Source organism: Sardina pilchardus, chromosome 10, assembly GCF_963854185.1.
Source record: "Sardina pilchardus chromosome 10, fSarPil1.1, whole genome shotgun sequence".
Classification (NCBI taxonomy): Eukaryota; Metazoa; Chordata; class Actinopteri; order Clupeiformes; family Clupeidae; genus Sardina; species Sardina pilchardus.
Genome location: NC_085003.1, coordinates 8,447,036 through 8,465,817, shown reverse-complemented (window position 1 = coordinate 8,465,817; position 18,782 = coordinate 8,447,036). Strand labels below are relative to the sequence as shown.

Genomic DNA, 18,782 nt, shown 5'->3' with positions numbered 1-18,782 from the left:
CATATTTACTCATGTTCTCCATGCTTCTTCTGAAGGCCAGCATTTCCTGAAAGCAGACTCTCAGTGTGTGTGTGTGTGTGTGTGTGTGTGTGTGTGTGTGTCCCTTCCCTTTCTCTAGCGACTTCCCTTTCCGACTCCTCTCTCCTGTCGGCTGTTTGTGTGCTGTGACCCGGGGCTCTGGCAGACGGTGCAGGGTGAGGGGGGCGAGCGCTGGACTGACCCTGCACAGAGGGCCTGGGCTCAGGGCTCTCATCCTCTCAGATTTGGCTCAGGAGATGTGCTTAGGCTGAGCTGGATGGGAGCGTCTCCTCTTGGCATATTTAGGCGCTTGAGCCGCTCTCAGCCTTATTGGAGTGCCACCGGAAGGGAGTGGGGTGGGGTGGGGCGTGTGTGGGTGGAGGATGACATTCTGCAGACGGGGCTCGATTACCTGTGCCGTATGGAGGGTTTTTTCCCCCGTGTGTAAGACCCATGTAGGATCACCTTCTTGGTGACAGGATTAATATTCCTGAAGTCAAAACCCTTGAAACGTGCATGCCAAAGCCCCTGAGCGTATCTTCTGTCAAGAGTATGGTTTGCGTTGGAGCTTCCAGAGCCTGGCGAATCGTAGCCTGCTTTGCCTCTCAGTCGTAAAAACTGTTGTTCCCTTTGGCTTTCAGCATACTGTCCTGTCCATGTTTATACACAAGGAAAGATTTAGGTCAGTGTTTATCAGTGTTTGTCCTGCTTAGTATTATGCTCAGTATGTGTGTGTGTGTGTGTGTGTGTGTGTGTGTGTGTGTGTGTGTGTGTGTGTGTGTGTGTGTGTGTGTGTGTGTGTGTGTGTGTGTGTGTGTGTGTGTGTGTGTGTGTGTGTGTGTGTGTGTGTGTGTGTGTGTGTGTGTGTGTGTGCTGTATGGATGCTGAGGTTGGCCAGCAAAAGAGAAACGCGCTCTGGGAGCAACCTGCTGTCGCTCGTCAGTTATAGCACTCTCCTCACTCTCCCTCTGATCCAGGGTCAGTACAGTAGAGCATGCGTGTTCTGAGCAGAACACTAAAACTTTCCTTAAAGCACTGGAAACTCTTTCATGACATGCAATGCTTCAAGTTAATGTCTGAGGCCCGTGAAAGGGGGGATTCTTAACCGCGGTTGTCCAGAATCCTTACAGTTCCTGCATCCGCTCCCTTGAAGTGGGACTCTATTGAGGGTCCGCTTTTGAAGGCCCTTCCAACTTGTAATCTGACTCACCCTGTCCCCCTGGGTGTCTGCAATCTGTTCAAACAGACGAGGCCCCTGCTGTAACAGCGCCTGGCCAATCGATGCCTCCCGGAGTTCCCCGAGTGGGATTTGCTTAAGAGGGATTTGAACATCCCAGGGTCTCAGCGGTGCTGACTCTGCCAGCTCAGTGTCCCATGCCATCCCTTTCCTCGGCGCTCGACGGCTCAGCTGAAATAGAGTCGATTGCGTCGGCCTGTCTGGTGATCTGTCTGGTCAACGCAGGGTCACGACACTTCCTTTTCTCCGCTCAGCCAGTCTCCAAAAAAAGCAGAGAGAGAGAGAGAGAGAGGGAGAGAAAGAGAGAGAGAGAGAGAGAAAGAGAGAATGTGTCAAATACCTGATGTTTGTATGTTATTGGGGGAGGTGGGGATTCATGACATTTCTCAGACTATCTGTACATAGATGCTATAAGTTGAAGTCATTACAAGTGAAGAACAAATCAGCAGCTTTCAGTAAATGGTGCCTTTTAGGGAGGGAGGGATGTGCTCATTGTGCTGACCTGCACTGTTCCTGACAGCTATCCGTTTCGGCCGGATGCCCCAGTCGGAGAAGCTGAAGCTGAAAGCGGAGATCCTGACGGGGGATCGGGACGTGGAGGACCCGCAGGTAGCCGACCAGAAGACGCTGGCCAAGCAGATCTACGAGGCCTACCTGAAGAACTTCAACATGAACAAGTCCAAAGCAAGAACCATTCTCACGGGCAAGACCAGCACACCGGTAAGGGGAAGTGGAGATGCTGTAAGGGCGCATGTATGTAGCGCGGCGTGTGTGTGTGTGTGCGTGTGTGTGTGCGTGTGTGTGTGTTTGTGTGTGTGTTTGTGAGAGAGAGAGTTTTCATGTTATGGCTAGAGAAACCCACGTCTGTTGGCATAAGAATAGGTTTGAATAGTTGTAATCTTAACCTGTTTACCCAGTAGGGCTTGACTTGTACTATATCCAATACAGGAGTATGTTAGCTACTGTATACTCCCAAACCTCCAATCAGTCACCCACAACAGTCGGTTCTCACACATTGCCATGGTGATGATCTCACATTCAGACATTATTGAAGACAGTACACTGTTGACGCATTATATTATTTACAGTCAGTCATTTGAAATCTTATCTTCTAGTCACCACGCAGAGCGCCATATGTGAGAGGTGTGTCGAGGTCCAGCCCATTCTTTTATGGGGTGTGGACGGAATGTGAGGTCGAAGGGGAGGGGTCAGTGCTGACTGGACTCCACAGCGTCTTATGTGTGCAATACTGGAGCGATTGTTGCAGTCTCTGACTGTTCACTTCCAGTGGTTAGCCACGGCTCCCTGGAGTCCAGCACAGCTGTTGGGAAGCCCCGTTTTCAAGCGGACTGTGTCTGTTCTGGTATTTGTACATTTCTGGTAATGTGCTGGACAGCTGTATTCACACTTTCTTTACAGTATGACATTAATCCATTCGATTCATTTCAATTCTGGGCCTGACGTAATACTGTAACCATACTAGAGATTACTGTATGGTTCTTACTCTGAGTCTGAACGCTTGGGTCTTCTAACCTTACAATATAGTTCTGGACCCCATCTAAGTCTAACTTTGTAAGCCATTGTTTAACCTTAAAGAGAGGTTAAACACATAAACAGACTTTATCATCAAGAGGCACTCACTCTGTAAAGCCAGTGATTACTCTTCAGACTATGTAACATGAACAGGGTGGACTTACAGTGGTACTTACTGAGTAACCTATAAATAATCCTTGGCAGATAGTCAGGGAAGCCTCTTCCTTTTGACATACATTAGTCCTTTCCCCCCATAGGGGAAAACAGACCTCTCATTCATTCGTACTTTATACCAGCGGAGAGGCTAGCAGGCAGATGAATCTCTCTCTGAACTGACAGAGTCCCGGCTCTGATTATTTCCCAGTCTGACTGTTGAATCTCAGTTATCTAGTGTTAGCCTATAGCTTGGCTGTTGTTTATCTGTGAATAATACCTCTGTTCCCTAGTCACAATGAGTCACTCTGCGCCTGTCTAGACAAACAGCAGCAGGTGCTAGCCATGACGCCTGTGAGAAAGTCTACTTGTGTTGTGCCCCTCGGCTTTGGCCGCTGTACCATCTCATTGACACATGTGGAACAAAACGGCAGCACTATTTCGCGTGGCAGTATAGCAAGTGTTAAGATAACTATGCATTCGGTGTAGTTGCACAACTTGCTCAATAAAGTGTCAGGTTTTCTGCAAGTCATGGGCCCACAGCTAAAAGCACATTGCTGATTAGATTACATTGGTCTTGTTTGCACACAGTAAACATCGCACACTATCACCTCACTGCCTTGCCCTGTTCAAGATCTTCATAATTAGCCATATGTGATTCATGTATTCTCATACATGTATTTGTTTGCTATAACACAGGCATTCATAGAAAGGGTCAAATTGTCAGTGTAAGACAATGAGAGTGTCTACCGTGCTCAAATGAAATGCATTTCAACATGATACATTTCCAAAGCTATTGTGCAGCTATTCATGGATTTCATCAGGTCCGTTTCCACAGGTTTATTAATCAAGCACCATGCAGTCTAGAATGATAATCAAGGTGCATGATTTTATTCACCTGTAGAAAGGGACCTGATGAGACCCATGAATAGGCAACAAAGGGTGCCTCTCATTCGGCTTTTATACATCCTCCCTTCCTCCTCGGGCCTCGATCCTCACTGATCTACATAAAGAATGATGGAGCGGCAAAAATGGCATAGTCTATCCAGTTTTAGTTATAGATCAGTGGGAACGCCCCTCGAGGATCGAGGAGAGATGTTGAGAGGCACCCACAGATGATGGAAGTCAATGGAGGCCATAACTGACATCTGTTCCCTCCCCCTCTAGCCCTTTGTCATCCATGACATGGACACCCTGCAGCTGGCCGAGAAGACGCTGGTGGCCAAGATGGTGGGCTCGGCGGCGGGCAGCCTGCAGCACAAGGAGGCCGAGGTGCGCATCTTCCACTGCTGCCAGTGCACCTCCGTGGAGACGGTCACCGAGCTGACCGAGTTCGCCAAGTGCGTGCCGGGCTTCTCGGGCCTGGACCTGAACGACCAGGTGACGCTGCTCAAGTACGGCGTTTACGAGGCGCTCTTCGCCATGCTGGCGTCGTGCATGAACAAGGACGGGCTGCTGGTGGCCTACGGCAGCGGCTTCATCACGCGCGAGTTCCTCAAGAGCCTGCGCCGGCCCTTCAGCGACATGATGGAGCCCAAGTTCCAGTTCGCCATGAAGTTCAACGCGCTGGAGCTGGACGACAGCGACCTGGCCCTGTTTGTGGCCGCCATCATCTGCTGCGGAGGTGAGGGGGCGAGGGGGGAAGAGAGGAAGAGGGAGAGAAAATGGCTATCACATAGGAAGGAGACTGGAGCACACTGATGTCACTTGCAGTCTTTTATTGGTGCAAACGGGACTGCAAAAAAGACTGCAAGTGAGATCAGTGTGCTCCAGTCTCCTTCCTATGTGATTCTCCTGGTCCTACTGAGAAGCACCTGTGACAACAGATGATTAGGATTGATGTGCAGAGTTCTTCATTTTAACAAGAAAATGGCTATATTGTAGGCAGGCACACACATCAAATTGCTGATTGACTAATCAAACACAAATACGCCAATTTCATCAATGATGAAATCAGTGACCTGGCTCTGTTAGTGGCTGCCATTATCTGCTGGGGAGAGGAGAGAGAGAGAGAGAGAGAGAGAGAGGGGGAGAGAAAGAAAAATATAAAAAGAGTAAGAAAATGAATATCTTACTCACATCAGTTTAATCCGACACATACTGTAGAAGCGGCCACACAGAACCAGCACTGTTGAAAAGCCACTCACATTGTTTGAATTCAGAAGCATGACCTAGTGGTGTCCACAAGGTAAAGTGTGTTATGTCAACACATTCTAATACTCCAACCTCTCATCCCCCCCCCTCTCTTTCCCCCTCCAGACCGGCCGGGCCTGGTGAACGTTGCGCACATCGAGCGCATGCAGGAGGGCATCGTCCACGTGCTACGGCTCCACCTGCTGGCCAACCACCCGGACGACGCCTTCCTCTTCCCCAAGATGCTGCAGAAGCTGGCCGACCTCCGGCAGCTGGTGACGGAGCACGCGCAGCTGGTGCAGGAGATCAAGAAGACGGAGGACATGTCGCTGCACCCGCTCCTGCAGGAGATCTACAGGGACATGTACTGAGGAGGACGAGGAGGAGGAGGAGGAGGAAGGTCCCACCAGCCCTCAGACGAGGGACAAAGTCAAGTCAAGCTGAACAGACCCCACCACCACCGCCACCACCCCCCTCATGTCATCCTCTTTGGCAGACTTGCACTGTGATACTCCAAGCATGTGTGTGTGAGAGAGAATGTGTGTGTGTGTGTGTGTGTGTGTGTGTGTGCAAGTGGTTCCCCACTGAAACACTGTGCAAAGGAAGACAATGAGCCCAGTCTGTGTGCCCCTGTGTGTGTGTGTGTGTGTTATGAGGGATGCAGACATGAACACTGACCCCGTCCACGTCAGCGGCTCCATGCCGCAACTCCAGAGGACCTTCGGTCTTTTAGGGTCCGGCGAACTCACAGCCGTCTAAAGGGGAACGCCAAGGTCACAGCAACAGCAGCTACGAGTGCCACTGGACGGGTGTGAAATGGGGGGGGGGGGGGGGTTGATTGATGTCATGATTGATGTCGGCAATGAGGACTCAGTGCAGAGCCTTGACCTTCATACTTTCAGCAACACTATCCCTTGGCTAACTCGAATTCTATGGTTTTGACATTAATCGAGGCACTAGAGAGCATGTAGCAGCTAAAATGGCTGACATGCTCCCCTGTGACCAGCTGTATCTCCCTACATAGTGTATTATTACTAAAGAGCAGGATGTCAATGGTCAGGATGACACCTTTTTAGATTTACAGCAGTGACACCCAAGTGACTTCAGCATAGAGCGCCGCCATCCAATGCAATGCAACTGACTATGTGTAATAATAAATACTCAGGCCCAGGCAGTTTGCTCCCCACAGTCCATGGGAGCGATTTGTTAACCAGCAACTGACTTCCACCACGTTCAGCCACTGAAGCGCCTAGCAACATGTAACACCAAGCCATGCACTGTTAAAGCCACCACTGTCTGTTCGTCTGGTCTTAGTAACAGTCAAGGTCATGAGTGAACCTGTGGTTCAGCCATCAATCAATGCCCTGTGCTTTTCTTTGCTAACGTGATTTGCCTGTTTGAGTGCCTGTGCCGTGTGTTTGTGTTGCGTGCCACCATTCTTTGCTTGAACCTTCTTTGCAAAACCTGGTTTGAGGTCAAGTGCGCAGAGTTGATGTCCCTAGACACTCCTTTTAACACTGCAAGCCATTTCCTGGACTTTGTCCAGAGCAGGCCGAAGGACATCTTATACTTACCACCACAATATTAGTCCCTGATTTCTTACAGTCTGAATGGGGCTACTAGGGCTGTTTACTGGCACAGAGATGTCCACAAATCTATATTATTATTAACCTGATGCAGTATGTTTATGATGATAATTAGTCTCATAAACACATAGTCTGATTTTAATGAATTGCGAGTATGAAAGTGGACAATAACCCAGAGATTTTATTAATTCAATTATATATTTTGATGCTCTTAATTTGCCGTTTACTAATGAAATAATTGTGTCACTCACTGCATTAGAGGTGTTGAGAGTTCTGACATGGACAGCTCTGTGTTGATCATTTCACTGCTCCATGAAGCCTGTAGGGGAGTGTGCAAGTGCACACACAACCCCACTGTACTCAAGGCCTGTTGACAGGCTGGCTTTCATGAAATATAGTTGTTGTGTCTAATTGAACTCCAGCGCGTCCTAATCTGACTGTCAGGTCCTGTGACTTTGTCCCCCTGGCATTGACGCCGTATGGAAACATGGCACGAAGGAGGCATGCTATTCACCCGCGTAAGCTCAACTCAGGTTCCTGAGTAGGGGACTTCCCCCCCCCTCGCCTGTGATTCTACTACCGGTTCTCCACCGGCACGGTTTAACCAAGCCAAAATGTGCCATGCCGTACTGCACCAAATTTCTTTTTCGCTTGTGTTTTTTTTCTTCTAGGGGTTCTGACTGATGTGACTGGTACAGTCACCGTCTCAAATCTGAGTGTTTGTGAATGATTCATGTCAGAACACGTATAAAATAAGTCCAATTTATACAGAAGTAATGCTAGAGAATAAAAGTTATGATCCCTTATACACAAGATCCTGTCCACAAGAAAACTGTAGTTACCACAAATTGGGTAACGCATACAGTCCTTTTTCTGGGGCTACGTTCACCAGAGTAAGATCATTTTCTTGTTTAGGCAGTGGTGGTTTGCAACACTATCATAACATCACATGAGAATGACTGACAGCCGACATGACTGAACAGCACATAGGTTCACTGAGTGCATGCAGTACTCGAGCACAGCACACAACCGTGCGCATTAATACCTCACTTTACAGATGCCTTCTGACTAAACAATGCTTCACACTCCAGCTTGGGAAAGTGTATTTAGTGTTAAAGGGCTAGATGAAATACAAACAGAACACTATTTTAAAGATTAAAACAGGTTAAGGTCATTGATTTGCTCTCTCTCTCCCTTGCTGTTACTATATCTCTCTTATCTTCTTTGATACTCCACCTCTCTCTTCTTTCACGGTCTCCCACCCTTCTGTCTGTCATACTCTTAGCCGCAGTGCCTCCCCTGCATGGGTTACCATGCAGAGTCCGACTGTCTGGTTATAATCGCACCGGTTCGACTGATCTTCAGTTGCCTCCACATAGTAGATTCCTGCCTCTTTACAATAAGCTGTAGTAGCTGCACTCCAGCCATGCTTTGCTCCTTATTCCATAAGATGTCATCCTGGAGGATCTGTAGTTAATGTTTTTTTTTCCAGTGTGACTAGTCTGATAGGTTACTGCAGGCTTTCGGATTACAGTTTCGGACGATTGAGGAATTTTGTAATCACAATAGTTCACTTCATGAGGAGGGCAAAACGTTTGAATTGTTGAGCTTTTGTTTTAAAAATCTACCACCTTGAAATTCATGAATAATTTGCCTCCAAGTGTTACACCATTAAAAAAAAAGCTCTGTTATGCACTGTCGTTGTCAAAAATGCTATTTTGACTGGAGTGTACATTTAAAAGCTAGATAGTATGCTGAACATCACTGTTTTACCAATGACTTTAGATATCATCTCTGAAGTATGCATATGAAAGCAGGTTACTGTATATCTGGACCTGATTATCCTCTCTGAGAGAATATGGAGGTCATCTGCCTCCACCAACACCAGCTAACAGTCAGGATAATGAAAAATAATGGCATGATCCAAGGCATTATTACTTTTTGCATGTTGCTGTTGAAATATATGGGTGTAAATGATCTGAAGATTTGTTTATTTCAAGTCATTTAGTCAAAAACCGATGCCAGCAATGCTAATTAAGTCAGCAATGTTAATTAATTTCATCTGTTAACACCACATTCGCCGTAATTCTTACAATGCCACTTTTTGAATTGGAGAATGTACATTGTCTGACCTGGCTGCGCTCACATACCGTTTGTATACAGTAGATGGGAAGAGCTTGCTTTGTGATCCTGTACATAGAGGTAAATATGAATAATGTGTTGCCCTCTTTAACCTGTGATATGCTATGGCTCCACTGACATTGCAGTATGTTTATCTTTTATTGTCTTTCTTTTCCCCTTCTCTTTCTTTGTGCAAAATATTTTCATTGTTTATGACTGTACAAACATTTAGCTAAAGTATGTCTTGTTTTTGTCACTTTATGCATAATTTTGTGATTGTGCTGTTAATTGAGTTGAATCATATTTTTATACTAAAGCTAAAAAATATATATAAATATATCATTTGTTTTGATTATCTGAGATGTTAGTGCAATGTAAATAGAATCATGGTTAACTCTGTAACAGATTGTATGACCTTAGAGTTGAATTGGCATGAGGACATTCCTTTTGTGATTTCCACATTGTAGAGGAGGGATTAAGCCATGTGCTCTGTGCCTAGAGGTTCTTGCCTTGACATACATAACAGATACTCCTAGCTGCCATTCATACTTGACCTGGGGCCAGTCCCACCAAATGGACTTGTCAGGGTTAACCATTTTCCTTAGTTATCTGAAAGAAACCGGTCTGTCTTGGCTATCCAAGTCCTCTCACAGGGCATAGCGGCCTTTGTCCCTGCTGTGGTCTCAGGTAAAAGATCATGCTATGAAGGGGATGGTTCATGCCTAAAGTTACCACTGAGATTCCCGAGGACTGACCATAACTGCCATGTCGAGCCAGATGCATGGTTCTCATCTCTCTGGGTGCTCCCTTATAGATCAGTCACAGATCAACACATCACATGGATCAACACATGGTTTTCTGTCCTACACCTGGCCCTGATCTAGAAGAACCCGAAAACAAGATTTAGTGTAGAGTGTTGACTTACAGTACATATTTATCATTTTACCCAATGCTGCACATTACCGAAACCCATTAATTTCATTGAAAATATCAGAAGTCTCCAGAAAATGCAGTACAAGTGAACCTCTCCAGCTAATGTGAGAGATTCAACACAGCCTGTGCCTTAACAGTCTCCCTTACCATTAAGAAGGCACAAGGATGGATTCTGATCAATAAAACAGTTGAGACTGCATGTTGAACATTTGTTCTTAACAAAATATTACAACATTTATGTCTCAGTGGAATGCTGACTCTGCAGCCTGTAGTGATAAAGTTAATGTCATCCCCACATATTTTCTGATGCAAAGTCATGCATGTGGGGAAGGGGGGGGGGGGGGGGGTCAAGTTGTTTGAATAAGTTGAGCCAAAATCCAGGGAGCAGACAGTTCTCAGTTAGAATTGTAGGTTATATTTTAAGAATTTAGAAGGGATTATAATTATTATCAGGGAATATATACCAGTCTTCCCTAGTTTGCACTAGCTCAGGTCACATTGAGGTACTGTTTTACCTTTGATGAATTCATGCTGACTTGTAGTCCAGCAATATTCTTTCCTGAATGATCCCTAATATTTTTTCTTATTATCCCCTTTCAGGTTGGGTGGTTGTCTAGCTCTTGTCATGTTAGAACTACTGCACAATTAGTGTAATGTTCATGTATAGTAATGGTTTTGTAACCATACAATAAATGTTTGGCAAATGTAATGTCTAGTCATTTAAACTTTAAATAATCTGACCTTAACTGGATTTCAAAATAAAATGTCCAAAATGTATGTGTTTCTCTCTCTCTAAATCATGCAACACTTTTTGAAGTATGTTTTAACTAGTTGTCCTCAAATGTATTTCTGATTATGTGGTCTTATGAAGAACAGACCTACACAGTAGGCTACACACTGTCAGTCACACTGTTGACTTAGGTCAAAACTATAACAAAAGTTTTCACAGCTTGACATTGCTAATTATTTTAAGAAAAGATGCCAGTTGGTGCTATTTTTGTTGTTTGTTTGTTTTGTTTTGTATATTTCTTAAGTCCAAGGAAATCCCCAAACTTCATATCTAGGTCCTTTTTAATTCACAGGCATTTCAGATGTGTACTTGTAGCCCCATCTGTTGGCCACATTACGCATTGGCACTTATGGTCAATGGCTATATGTCGTGGACATAATATATACTGTACATATATGTGCTGTATTCAACATAGGCCTACTTTCAAAATATCTGAACACATATCGTGACTATAGCCTTGCTATAACATGGATTACCTCCGGAATATATCTTTATTATATTATGAATATGCTCAGGCTGGCTATTCGTTCACATTTTCCCACTTCAACAAGAGAGGGCGCTGTTTTCTTCGATGACTGTTGGGAAAATGTGACGTTTATGTCTTGTGTTCCAAGATGGCGACCCCCATAGTCAGGGGATGTCCTCGCGTCTGGAAACTTAGCTGTTATCCGTTTAAGAAATGTTATTCAAACCGCGCTAACTTTCATCTTTCAGTAGTCTATAACAACGGGCTTCTTACATCACTTAACAAACGCGGCGTCTTAAAGGATTGCTTCCCTGAGGGTGCCGGCCAGGTTCAACTTCCTCAGCTCCTCCAGTCGGGGTCTCAGACTGTTTACTGTGGCTTTGACCCCACAGCAGATAGCCTCCACGCGGGGAATTTACTCGCAATCATCGGCCTCCTTCACTTCAGAAATGCTGGACACAATGTCATCGCTCTTATCGGTGGAGCGACAGCTCAAATTGGGGACCCGAGCGGCAAAACGACGGAAAGAGAAGCTCTGTCTAGTGATGTGGTTAAACACAATGAAAATGGCATAAGGGAGAGCTTGCACAGAATATTTGCCAACCATGAACTGTACTATTGCAGCGACCCCAAGAAACTGGGCACGATATCGATCATGAACAATACGAAGTGGTATAAAGGGTGGAATGTGGTTACGTTTTTGTCAGAGATAGGCAGACACTTTCGAATGGGCACCATGCTAAGCAGACACAGCGTGCAGTCTCGAATCAAAAGTGCGGAAGGGATGAGTTTCACAGAGTTCTCTTATCAGCTTTTCCAAGCCTACGATTTTTTTCATCTGCACCAGCTATGCAACTGTAAGATTCAACTTGGAGGAACAGACCAATTGGGCAACTTGATGACTGGTTATGAGTTTATCCAAAAGTAACTAAGTCAGAGTATTTCACACTGTAAAATGGCAAAACCTTTGTCTTGATTCAAATAACACTGCGTAGATAGTGACTAGACAGTATCCTAACTTTCTAAACACATGTCTATATCTTTCTATCTTTCCCCATGTAGAAAGACTAATGAAGATGTATATGGACTGACTATTCCACTCATAACCACATCTATGGGAGACAAGCTGGGGAAGAGTGCAGGAAATGCAGTATGGTTGAACAGGAACCGAACATCCCCCTATGAACTGTACCAGTATTTCCTGAGACAGCCAGACAGCAGTTTGGAACGGTATTTCAAATGCCTCCTTTTCCATACATGCAGATGTCTCATCTGATTGGTTAAGCAAATGCTCTAAATGTATCTCTTTTTGCCTTGCAGGTATCTAAGACTTTTCACCTTTCTTCCCCTGGCAGAGGTGGATAAGGTGATGGAGGTGCATTTGCAGGACCCTGGAAAGAGGACTGCTCAGAAACGTCTGGCTGCAGAGGTCACCAAGCTGGTCCATGGTAAAGACGGCCTCGAGAGTGCAAAAAGGTAAAGTCTGGAAACTAACACACAAATTTTCGCCTGATGTTGGCGACCAATCATAGAACAGGGAAGAAAGCAAGACCATGATGAGCTATGCAGTAGTGCTGCCACTAACGACTAATTTTCAAACAATTAATCTTTCGACTAATTTTTTGATTAGTCGACTAATCTAAACGACTATTTAAAAAAAAAAAAAAAAGTTTTCATTATTTTGTTGTATCCATTTTATTTTTTTAACTCAACTGAAGGGCCAAAACATGACATGTAGCCATAGATATAGATATGCTCATATCAATATCAGCCTACTTTTGTAGAGTTAATAACAGAATTAATAACATTACAGCCGTTAAAGACAGGAGACTAAAAATAAATAGGGGGGTCAATAGCAAAACGATTAGTCGACTAAAAAAATTGGCATTGACTAATTCTCATAATCGATTAGTTTGATTATGTCGATTAATCGCGGCAGCACTACTATGCAGACGCATTTGATAAACATCCGTGGCGCCCAATGAACGGCAAATACAAGAAAATGATCGTCTGGTTGCCAGACCACATCTCATTTGAGAAGTGGTAGGCGCTAGCCAGGCTAAGAAGAATGCTAAATGCAGAGGCCTGTTACATATTTAAGTGCTATTTAACCATGGGGATGCAATTTAAATATCTTGATACAAATAGGAGATTGTTTTTATTTTCAGTAGCAGATAGCCTTGGTGCTGTTTTTTGACTCCAGGCTGCTTGTATGTTTGGCAGGTGCACCAATGCTCTGTACCATAGCAACCTGCAGGCACTGGAGCAGATGAGTGATTCGGAGCTGCAGGAGCTCTTTAGAGAAGCCCCATTCATGGAGCTGCTTCTGGAACCAGGCACCACTGTGCTAGATGCCTGTCGCCACATGCAAGCCATTCCAGATGGACCCAGAGGGTAAGCGCTAATGACTGTGGTAGTCCTCGAGCCAGAGGCGTTGGCCGGTACCATTTGAGGGGAAAGAGTTTCAGTGATTTTTGCCAAGGTATACCGCCCTAGAGTTAGAAAATAAGTGATAGCTTTGCATTGGTAACGTTTTGTGAATCTTTGAGCATTCTTTCAGAAGCGCATTTGTGAGGTAACACACTGATGTTGGACGAGGAGACTGGCTCTCAGTCTGCGCTCTAATTCATCTCAAAGGTGTTCTGTTGGGTTGAAGTCAGGACTCTGTGCAGGCCAGTCATGCTCCTCCACAACAAATTCTGTCATCCAGATGTCTTTATGGACCTTGCATTGTGCACTGGTGCACTGTCATGTTTGAACAGGAAGGGGACATCCCCGAGCTGGGCTTGGTCTCTTAGTTCTGGTGAAAGGAACTCTGAATGCTTCAGCATTAACCAAGAGATTTTGGACAATTCCATGCTCCCAACTTTGTAGAACAGTTTGGGGATGGCTACTTCCTGTTCCAAAATGACCAGTGCATCAAGCAAGGTCCATACAGACATGGATGACAGAGTTTGGTGTGGATGCACTTGACTGGCCTGCACAGAGTCATGACCTCAACCCAACAGAACACCTTTGGGATGAATTAAAGCAGAGACTTAGAGCCAGTCTCCTCGTCCAACATCAGGGTGTGACTTCACAAATGCGCTTCTGAAAGAATGGTCAAAAATGCCCATAAACACGCTCCTAAACCTTGTGGAAAGCCTACCCAAAGGAGTTGAAGCTGTTATAGCTGCAAAGGGTGGATCAATGTCATATTAAGCCCTATAGATAAACAATAGGATGTGACTGAAGTTCATATGTGGGTCAAGGCAGGTGACCATTTCAACATTTTTTTGGGGGGGGGGGGTTTCATTCATTGAATGACATTTTGGTGATATAGCTGAGTTTTTTAGCCTATTCACCTGTAATATATCCCTGCATAGATATATAATAAACATAAACAGGGTAATAAAACACACAAAGCTACCCTAAATACAGGTAGAGCTGTATGGTTTTGGGGAATCACAATTTTTCTGACTGATATTGCACTTTGCAATATGATTTTTTAATGTCAGTGAATTGATTGAGTTAATTATTCCAAATGTCTCTTTAATTTGTGCCACCCTTGATGGGTGAGCACACCCAGTGCACAAGATGCACCCCGAAGCTCTCCAATCAGAATGTATCTACCTCTCACGTTAGGCACACCCACCAACCAGAAGTGGCACAGTCAAGGAGGATGACATGAATATAAAAGTCATAAATGTGACAAAATAAACAAGATTATTTTTTACTTTGGTGATTAGGTAATTGTGTTCATATACAGCCATGGCTGAAATTGTTGCCACCCATGCTAAAGTTGACTGAAAAGAGGAATATAAAATCATCTTTTGGAAATTGATTTTAATGGCTTAAGTAATAAAATGAGGAAACATCCAACCTTTAAGGACACCAATTTAATCATAAATGAATAAATGTTCTTCCCAAATTACTAGGGTCAAAAATATTGGCACCCCTATGTAACCCTATGGGAATTCAACACATAGGGTTAACATAGGGGCAGGCCGTTTTTTTATTTTTAAAGGCCACTTATTTCATGGATTCATGCATCCATTTTATGCATCCTGATAAAGTTCCTTTGACCTTTGGAACTAAAATAGCGCACATCATCACACACCCTTCACCATACCTAGAGATAAGCATGGCGTTTTGTTCGGTTTTGTTCAGTTAGCCTATTAGCTGGTTTGATTTGCATTGAGCTCAATGAGCATCAAACAGGCTAATAGGCTAAGGACTATGAAGCCCACAAATTCTGTCATAGTCTAAAATTAGCATAGGAAAGCAGTTTCACCATGCTTCCACCCATTCATGAGCAATGGCCTAAGGTTTTCCGGATGTGTGTTTATGTATAGATTTCACAAAATGTCTAGTATTATTTCCACCCAAACAAATATGTATTGATTGATTTATTCATAATTATCTGCTCATATTTTTGTTTCAAGCACCCTTTGTCATTAAACTTAAATTAAACTTTTCAACCCTATTGATTAGGATGCTATCAAAATATTGAATCAAAGCTTTCTGTATATACTTGTGAGATGCACACTTAACTTTAGCAGGAAGATGCTGTAGACAGCTGTTTATAGACAGACATTATTTCTTGACCTTGAAATTAATTAAAATGTCATTATCACCAAGTTCTCACAAACAACCTCAGGATGTCACAGAAATAACTAGAACTAGAAATAGTTTTTAAAAAAGTTATTATCACAGGAAAGAGGGTGTTACTGAAAAAGAGTAATAGATAAATATGCCACTTTAGTTTATAAGTAAAAGCACTGCCTAGGAGCTTAAAAATTACAAGTCTGGAAAATAAAGTATATGACCAAAAAGCAAAAACAGACTGCACAGTATATGGCCATGATGCATCTCGGCCTGCTCATTCTTCCTATGGCTTTGGTAAAGTAACAGTTAATCATTGCTATCACAGCAATCTGAATCAAGTTTCCATTCTTGCACAGGTTGCTCTGAATTCAGTTGTGGCCTCCTTTGATTGTTTATTTCTGTAATGCAGGTGCATTTCTAGTGGGAGTGGGTTATTGATGGTATCTCGAGGTACATCAACACCCCCACCCACCCTCCCCTCATATGTTCAAACTGTTAAAATAAACATGCACAGCTTGTTCTGTAGGCTACATAGAAAAACACTCCCTTGTAACTTAATTGCTGAAACATACTTTAGAAAATCTAAAATAACTAGGCTACATCCACTAAAATTGGGTATTATTTACCAAAGCCTACATTACACCTCTTAACCTGCGCACCTGTAGACACAAGGTAGGTGGATACGCACGGAGGTTGTGTCCCCCGAAATGGAAACTGAACGTTTGTTCTTTCTCCTACATCTGTTTTTGTAATCACTCTGTTCAGCACTTGGGGTACATGACCACTTCCTGCCCACCTACACAAGCTGCTGCATATCGCCATGCATATGATATGCATGGTTTTGTAACATGCAGATATGTATGTCTCCTCCAAGACAGCTTCCCCATTGAGGAGGGTTCCAATCTATGTTGATTGATTATATAGAGAGACAACATTAACAATGAAGTCATTTAAACATATAAATACTGTGTACACTAAAATATATAGCTCAGCTGCTTGAGCAAGGATCACAGAACACCAATGCTATGGGTTCAGCCATTTGGAACAGTACTTTATGTATGAAAGTGAAAAGTGAATTTTTGGAGTGTTTTCTACACTGCATTGCCTAAGTTTTTCAAATGTGTGTTTCACCGATAAATCAATTGCAGACAATGAGCCCCAAGTTTCAATAGCCTAATATCCTGTTTTTGTCTGTCTTCTGAGCAGGTATCGCATGGTTCGAGATGGAGGTGTATGGATCAACCATCAACGCACTGACAGTCCAGAGCAGGTGCTCACTCCAGGCCTCCACATCCTGACCAACGGCCTTACACTCATCCGAGTAGGCAAGAAAAACTTCTACATCCTCAAGTGGCTAAACCTTTGAAACCAAACGCAGCCACCAGCCATCCCTGGGATGTAAAAGCCCTTTTGATGAAACCCTGAGGTGAAACAGCAACCCACACCCTTTATCTGAATTATGTTTGCCATAGATACAGAAAACACCTTGAATGAGGACTTGCTTCAGTCAGTGGTAGAAAATGCTGTTCAGGTTTAAAATATACTGTGTGGTGATGAGAGGTTACAATGTGCCTACAGTTGACAATATGTACTGTTTAAATGTACTTTGACTGCACCTGACTGGAAATAAATTGGGAGCAATGACAGAAGAAGATTTCTGTAGTTTAATCATTTTACCAGCAGGAGTCAGTGGAGGCCTTTCATTGGCTCTTGAACCTATTTGTCATGAGACTTTTGGAGGGAAAAGACATTTGCAGTGAAGTAGTAATTTTAGGAATCTTTTGCTTTTATTTTTTATTTTTCAAAAAGTCTACAAATTCAAACATATATTTCTTTATTTTTTGATAATGTATTTTCATTGTTTTGGAGGGAATTTGGTATGTATCTTCAGTCTCTTCAAGTGCGAGGCTGTCAGTTATATGTCTGGTGACCATAATAACCATGACCACCACAATAGAATCAATCAGTATCATTAAACTTTTAAATTCGCATGTCGACCATTCAAAATAGAAATCCTGACTGGAAACGCATGAAATTTGCATAATCTGATGCGCAAAAAAAAATATTCGTTTGAGGTGGATGGAATATGCAATAACGTGGATGAAATTGATGGAAACTGGTGTTTGGTTTATTCACATATTTGCATTTATTGCATGTTTGCCGTTGTCCTGACTTTACGTATTGATCCCATAGAGCTTCTCCCTTGATTAGCCGAATGTTAAAAAAAATAGTGGATGGAGACGCACCTTTGCATATTTTCTTATAGTTAAATACAGCAAAATATCGCCAGGGCCTGATATTAAGTCAGTTTTACTGCACATTAAGTTCGCATTTAATGTTAGACATGTCTTCCTGTTCCAGCAGGCCTAGCCTTTATAATTGTAATTCTCCACCAGAAGATAATACATTGAGAGCTTAGGGACTGGCTGCAATATGCCGTACAGTTGAGGTTTTGGTATCCATCTCTATAACAGTCATATATGTTCAAATTCTGTCAATTTTATGACATTTGTTGTGGATGTGTTTTATAAATAGCCTATATTACGAAGTATGAACATTAATGGAGGATGCAAGTGGCACGGAGCACAGATAGGCACATATAATAGAAATGGCATACATGCAAGTGGCACGGAGCACAGATAGACACATATAATAGAAATGGAATACGATAGGCCTCTTGCCAACTCAAATGAGCTTACAATCTTGACCAGATGCTACCGGGCTCGTTTTTATTGGCATGTGTTTCACCACACCTGTATTGTTAAATAACTTGGTATATGGTCTTATTTGTCTGAGAGTGACATATCGTCACATCATCAGTAGCTTGGCAGAGAATTTGTTCAGAGTGATGTCACGCTTCTACGGGACTTTATTAACCAACTGCAGCGGGTAGTTTTCAGTGTTGACAAGCATTATCTTCTGGCCTAAGCAAAGTGTTGCCTACATGTCGCATTTGGTTTTTTCACCTTTATACTTGAATTGATAATTTCCCAGTATTAATTCTGTAAGAAATTGTCCACACTTGAGCGTCGATTGGCGCCCTAGCGCATGATCATTTGTAAACAAAACACTTTTCATCACTGTTGGTTGGAGTCGCAGCTCATTCAGTTTATTTTTCCAAAATAGGATAGGCTATTAAGGTGGAATTTTGACTGAATGTATACTTTGTAAGATAGATGAGACAATTCTCGCCATGCGTTAAGGACAGTACAATGACTCAGATGA

General features: G+C 43.4%; 2 protein-coding genes across 4 annotated transcripts in view; both read left to right on the top strand.

Annotated features, from left to right (window-relative positions):
* The window catches only part of LOC134094481 (peroxisome proliferator-activated receptor alpha-like), a 31,302-nt gene extending 25,400 nt beyond the window's left edge, over window positions 1–5,902 (top strand). For all 3 annotated transcript variants that reach the window (XM_062548009.1, XM_062548007.1, XM_062548008.1), the window contains 3 exons: window positions 1,776–1,975; window positions 4,109–4,565; window positions 5,201–5,902. In XM_062548009.1, coding sequence (XP_062403993.1) covers window positions 1,776–1,975; window positions 4,109–4,565; window positions 5,201–5,445 — 902 coding nt within the window. In that variant the 3' untranslated portion in view covers window positions 5,446–5,902. The remainder of the gene's footprint in view (window positions 1–1,775; window positions 1,976–4,108; window positions 4,566–5,200) is intronic.
* A 5,204-nt stretch (window positions 5,903–11,106) lies between these two features.
* On the top strand, window positions 11,107–17,187 carry LOC134093768 (tyrosine--tRNA ligase, mitochondrial-like). The gene is made up of 5 exons (XM_062547004.1): window positions 11,107–11,894; window positions 12,033–12,200; window positions 12,291–12,446; window positions 13,194–13,364; window positions 16,764–17,187. Exons 1-5 carry the CDS (start codon window positions 11,119–11,121, stop codon window positions 16,921–16,923), a joined length of 1,431 nt encoding a protein of 476 aa, XP_062402988.1. The 5' UTR covers window positions 11,107–11,118; the 3' UTR covers window positions 16,924–17,187.
* The last annotated feature ends 1,595 nt before the right edge of the window (window positions 17,188–18,782 follow it).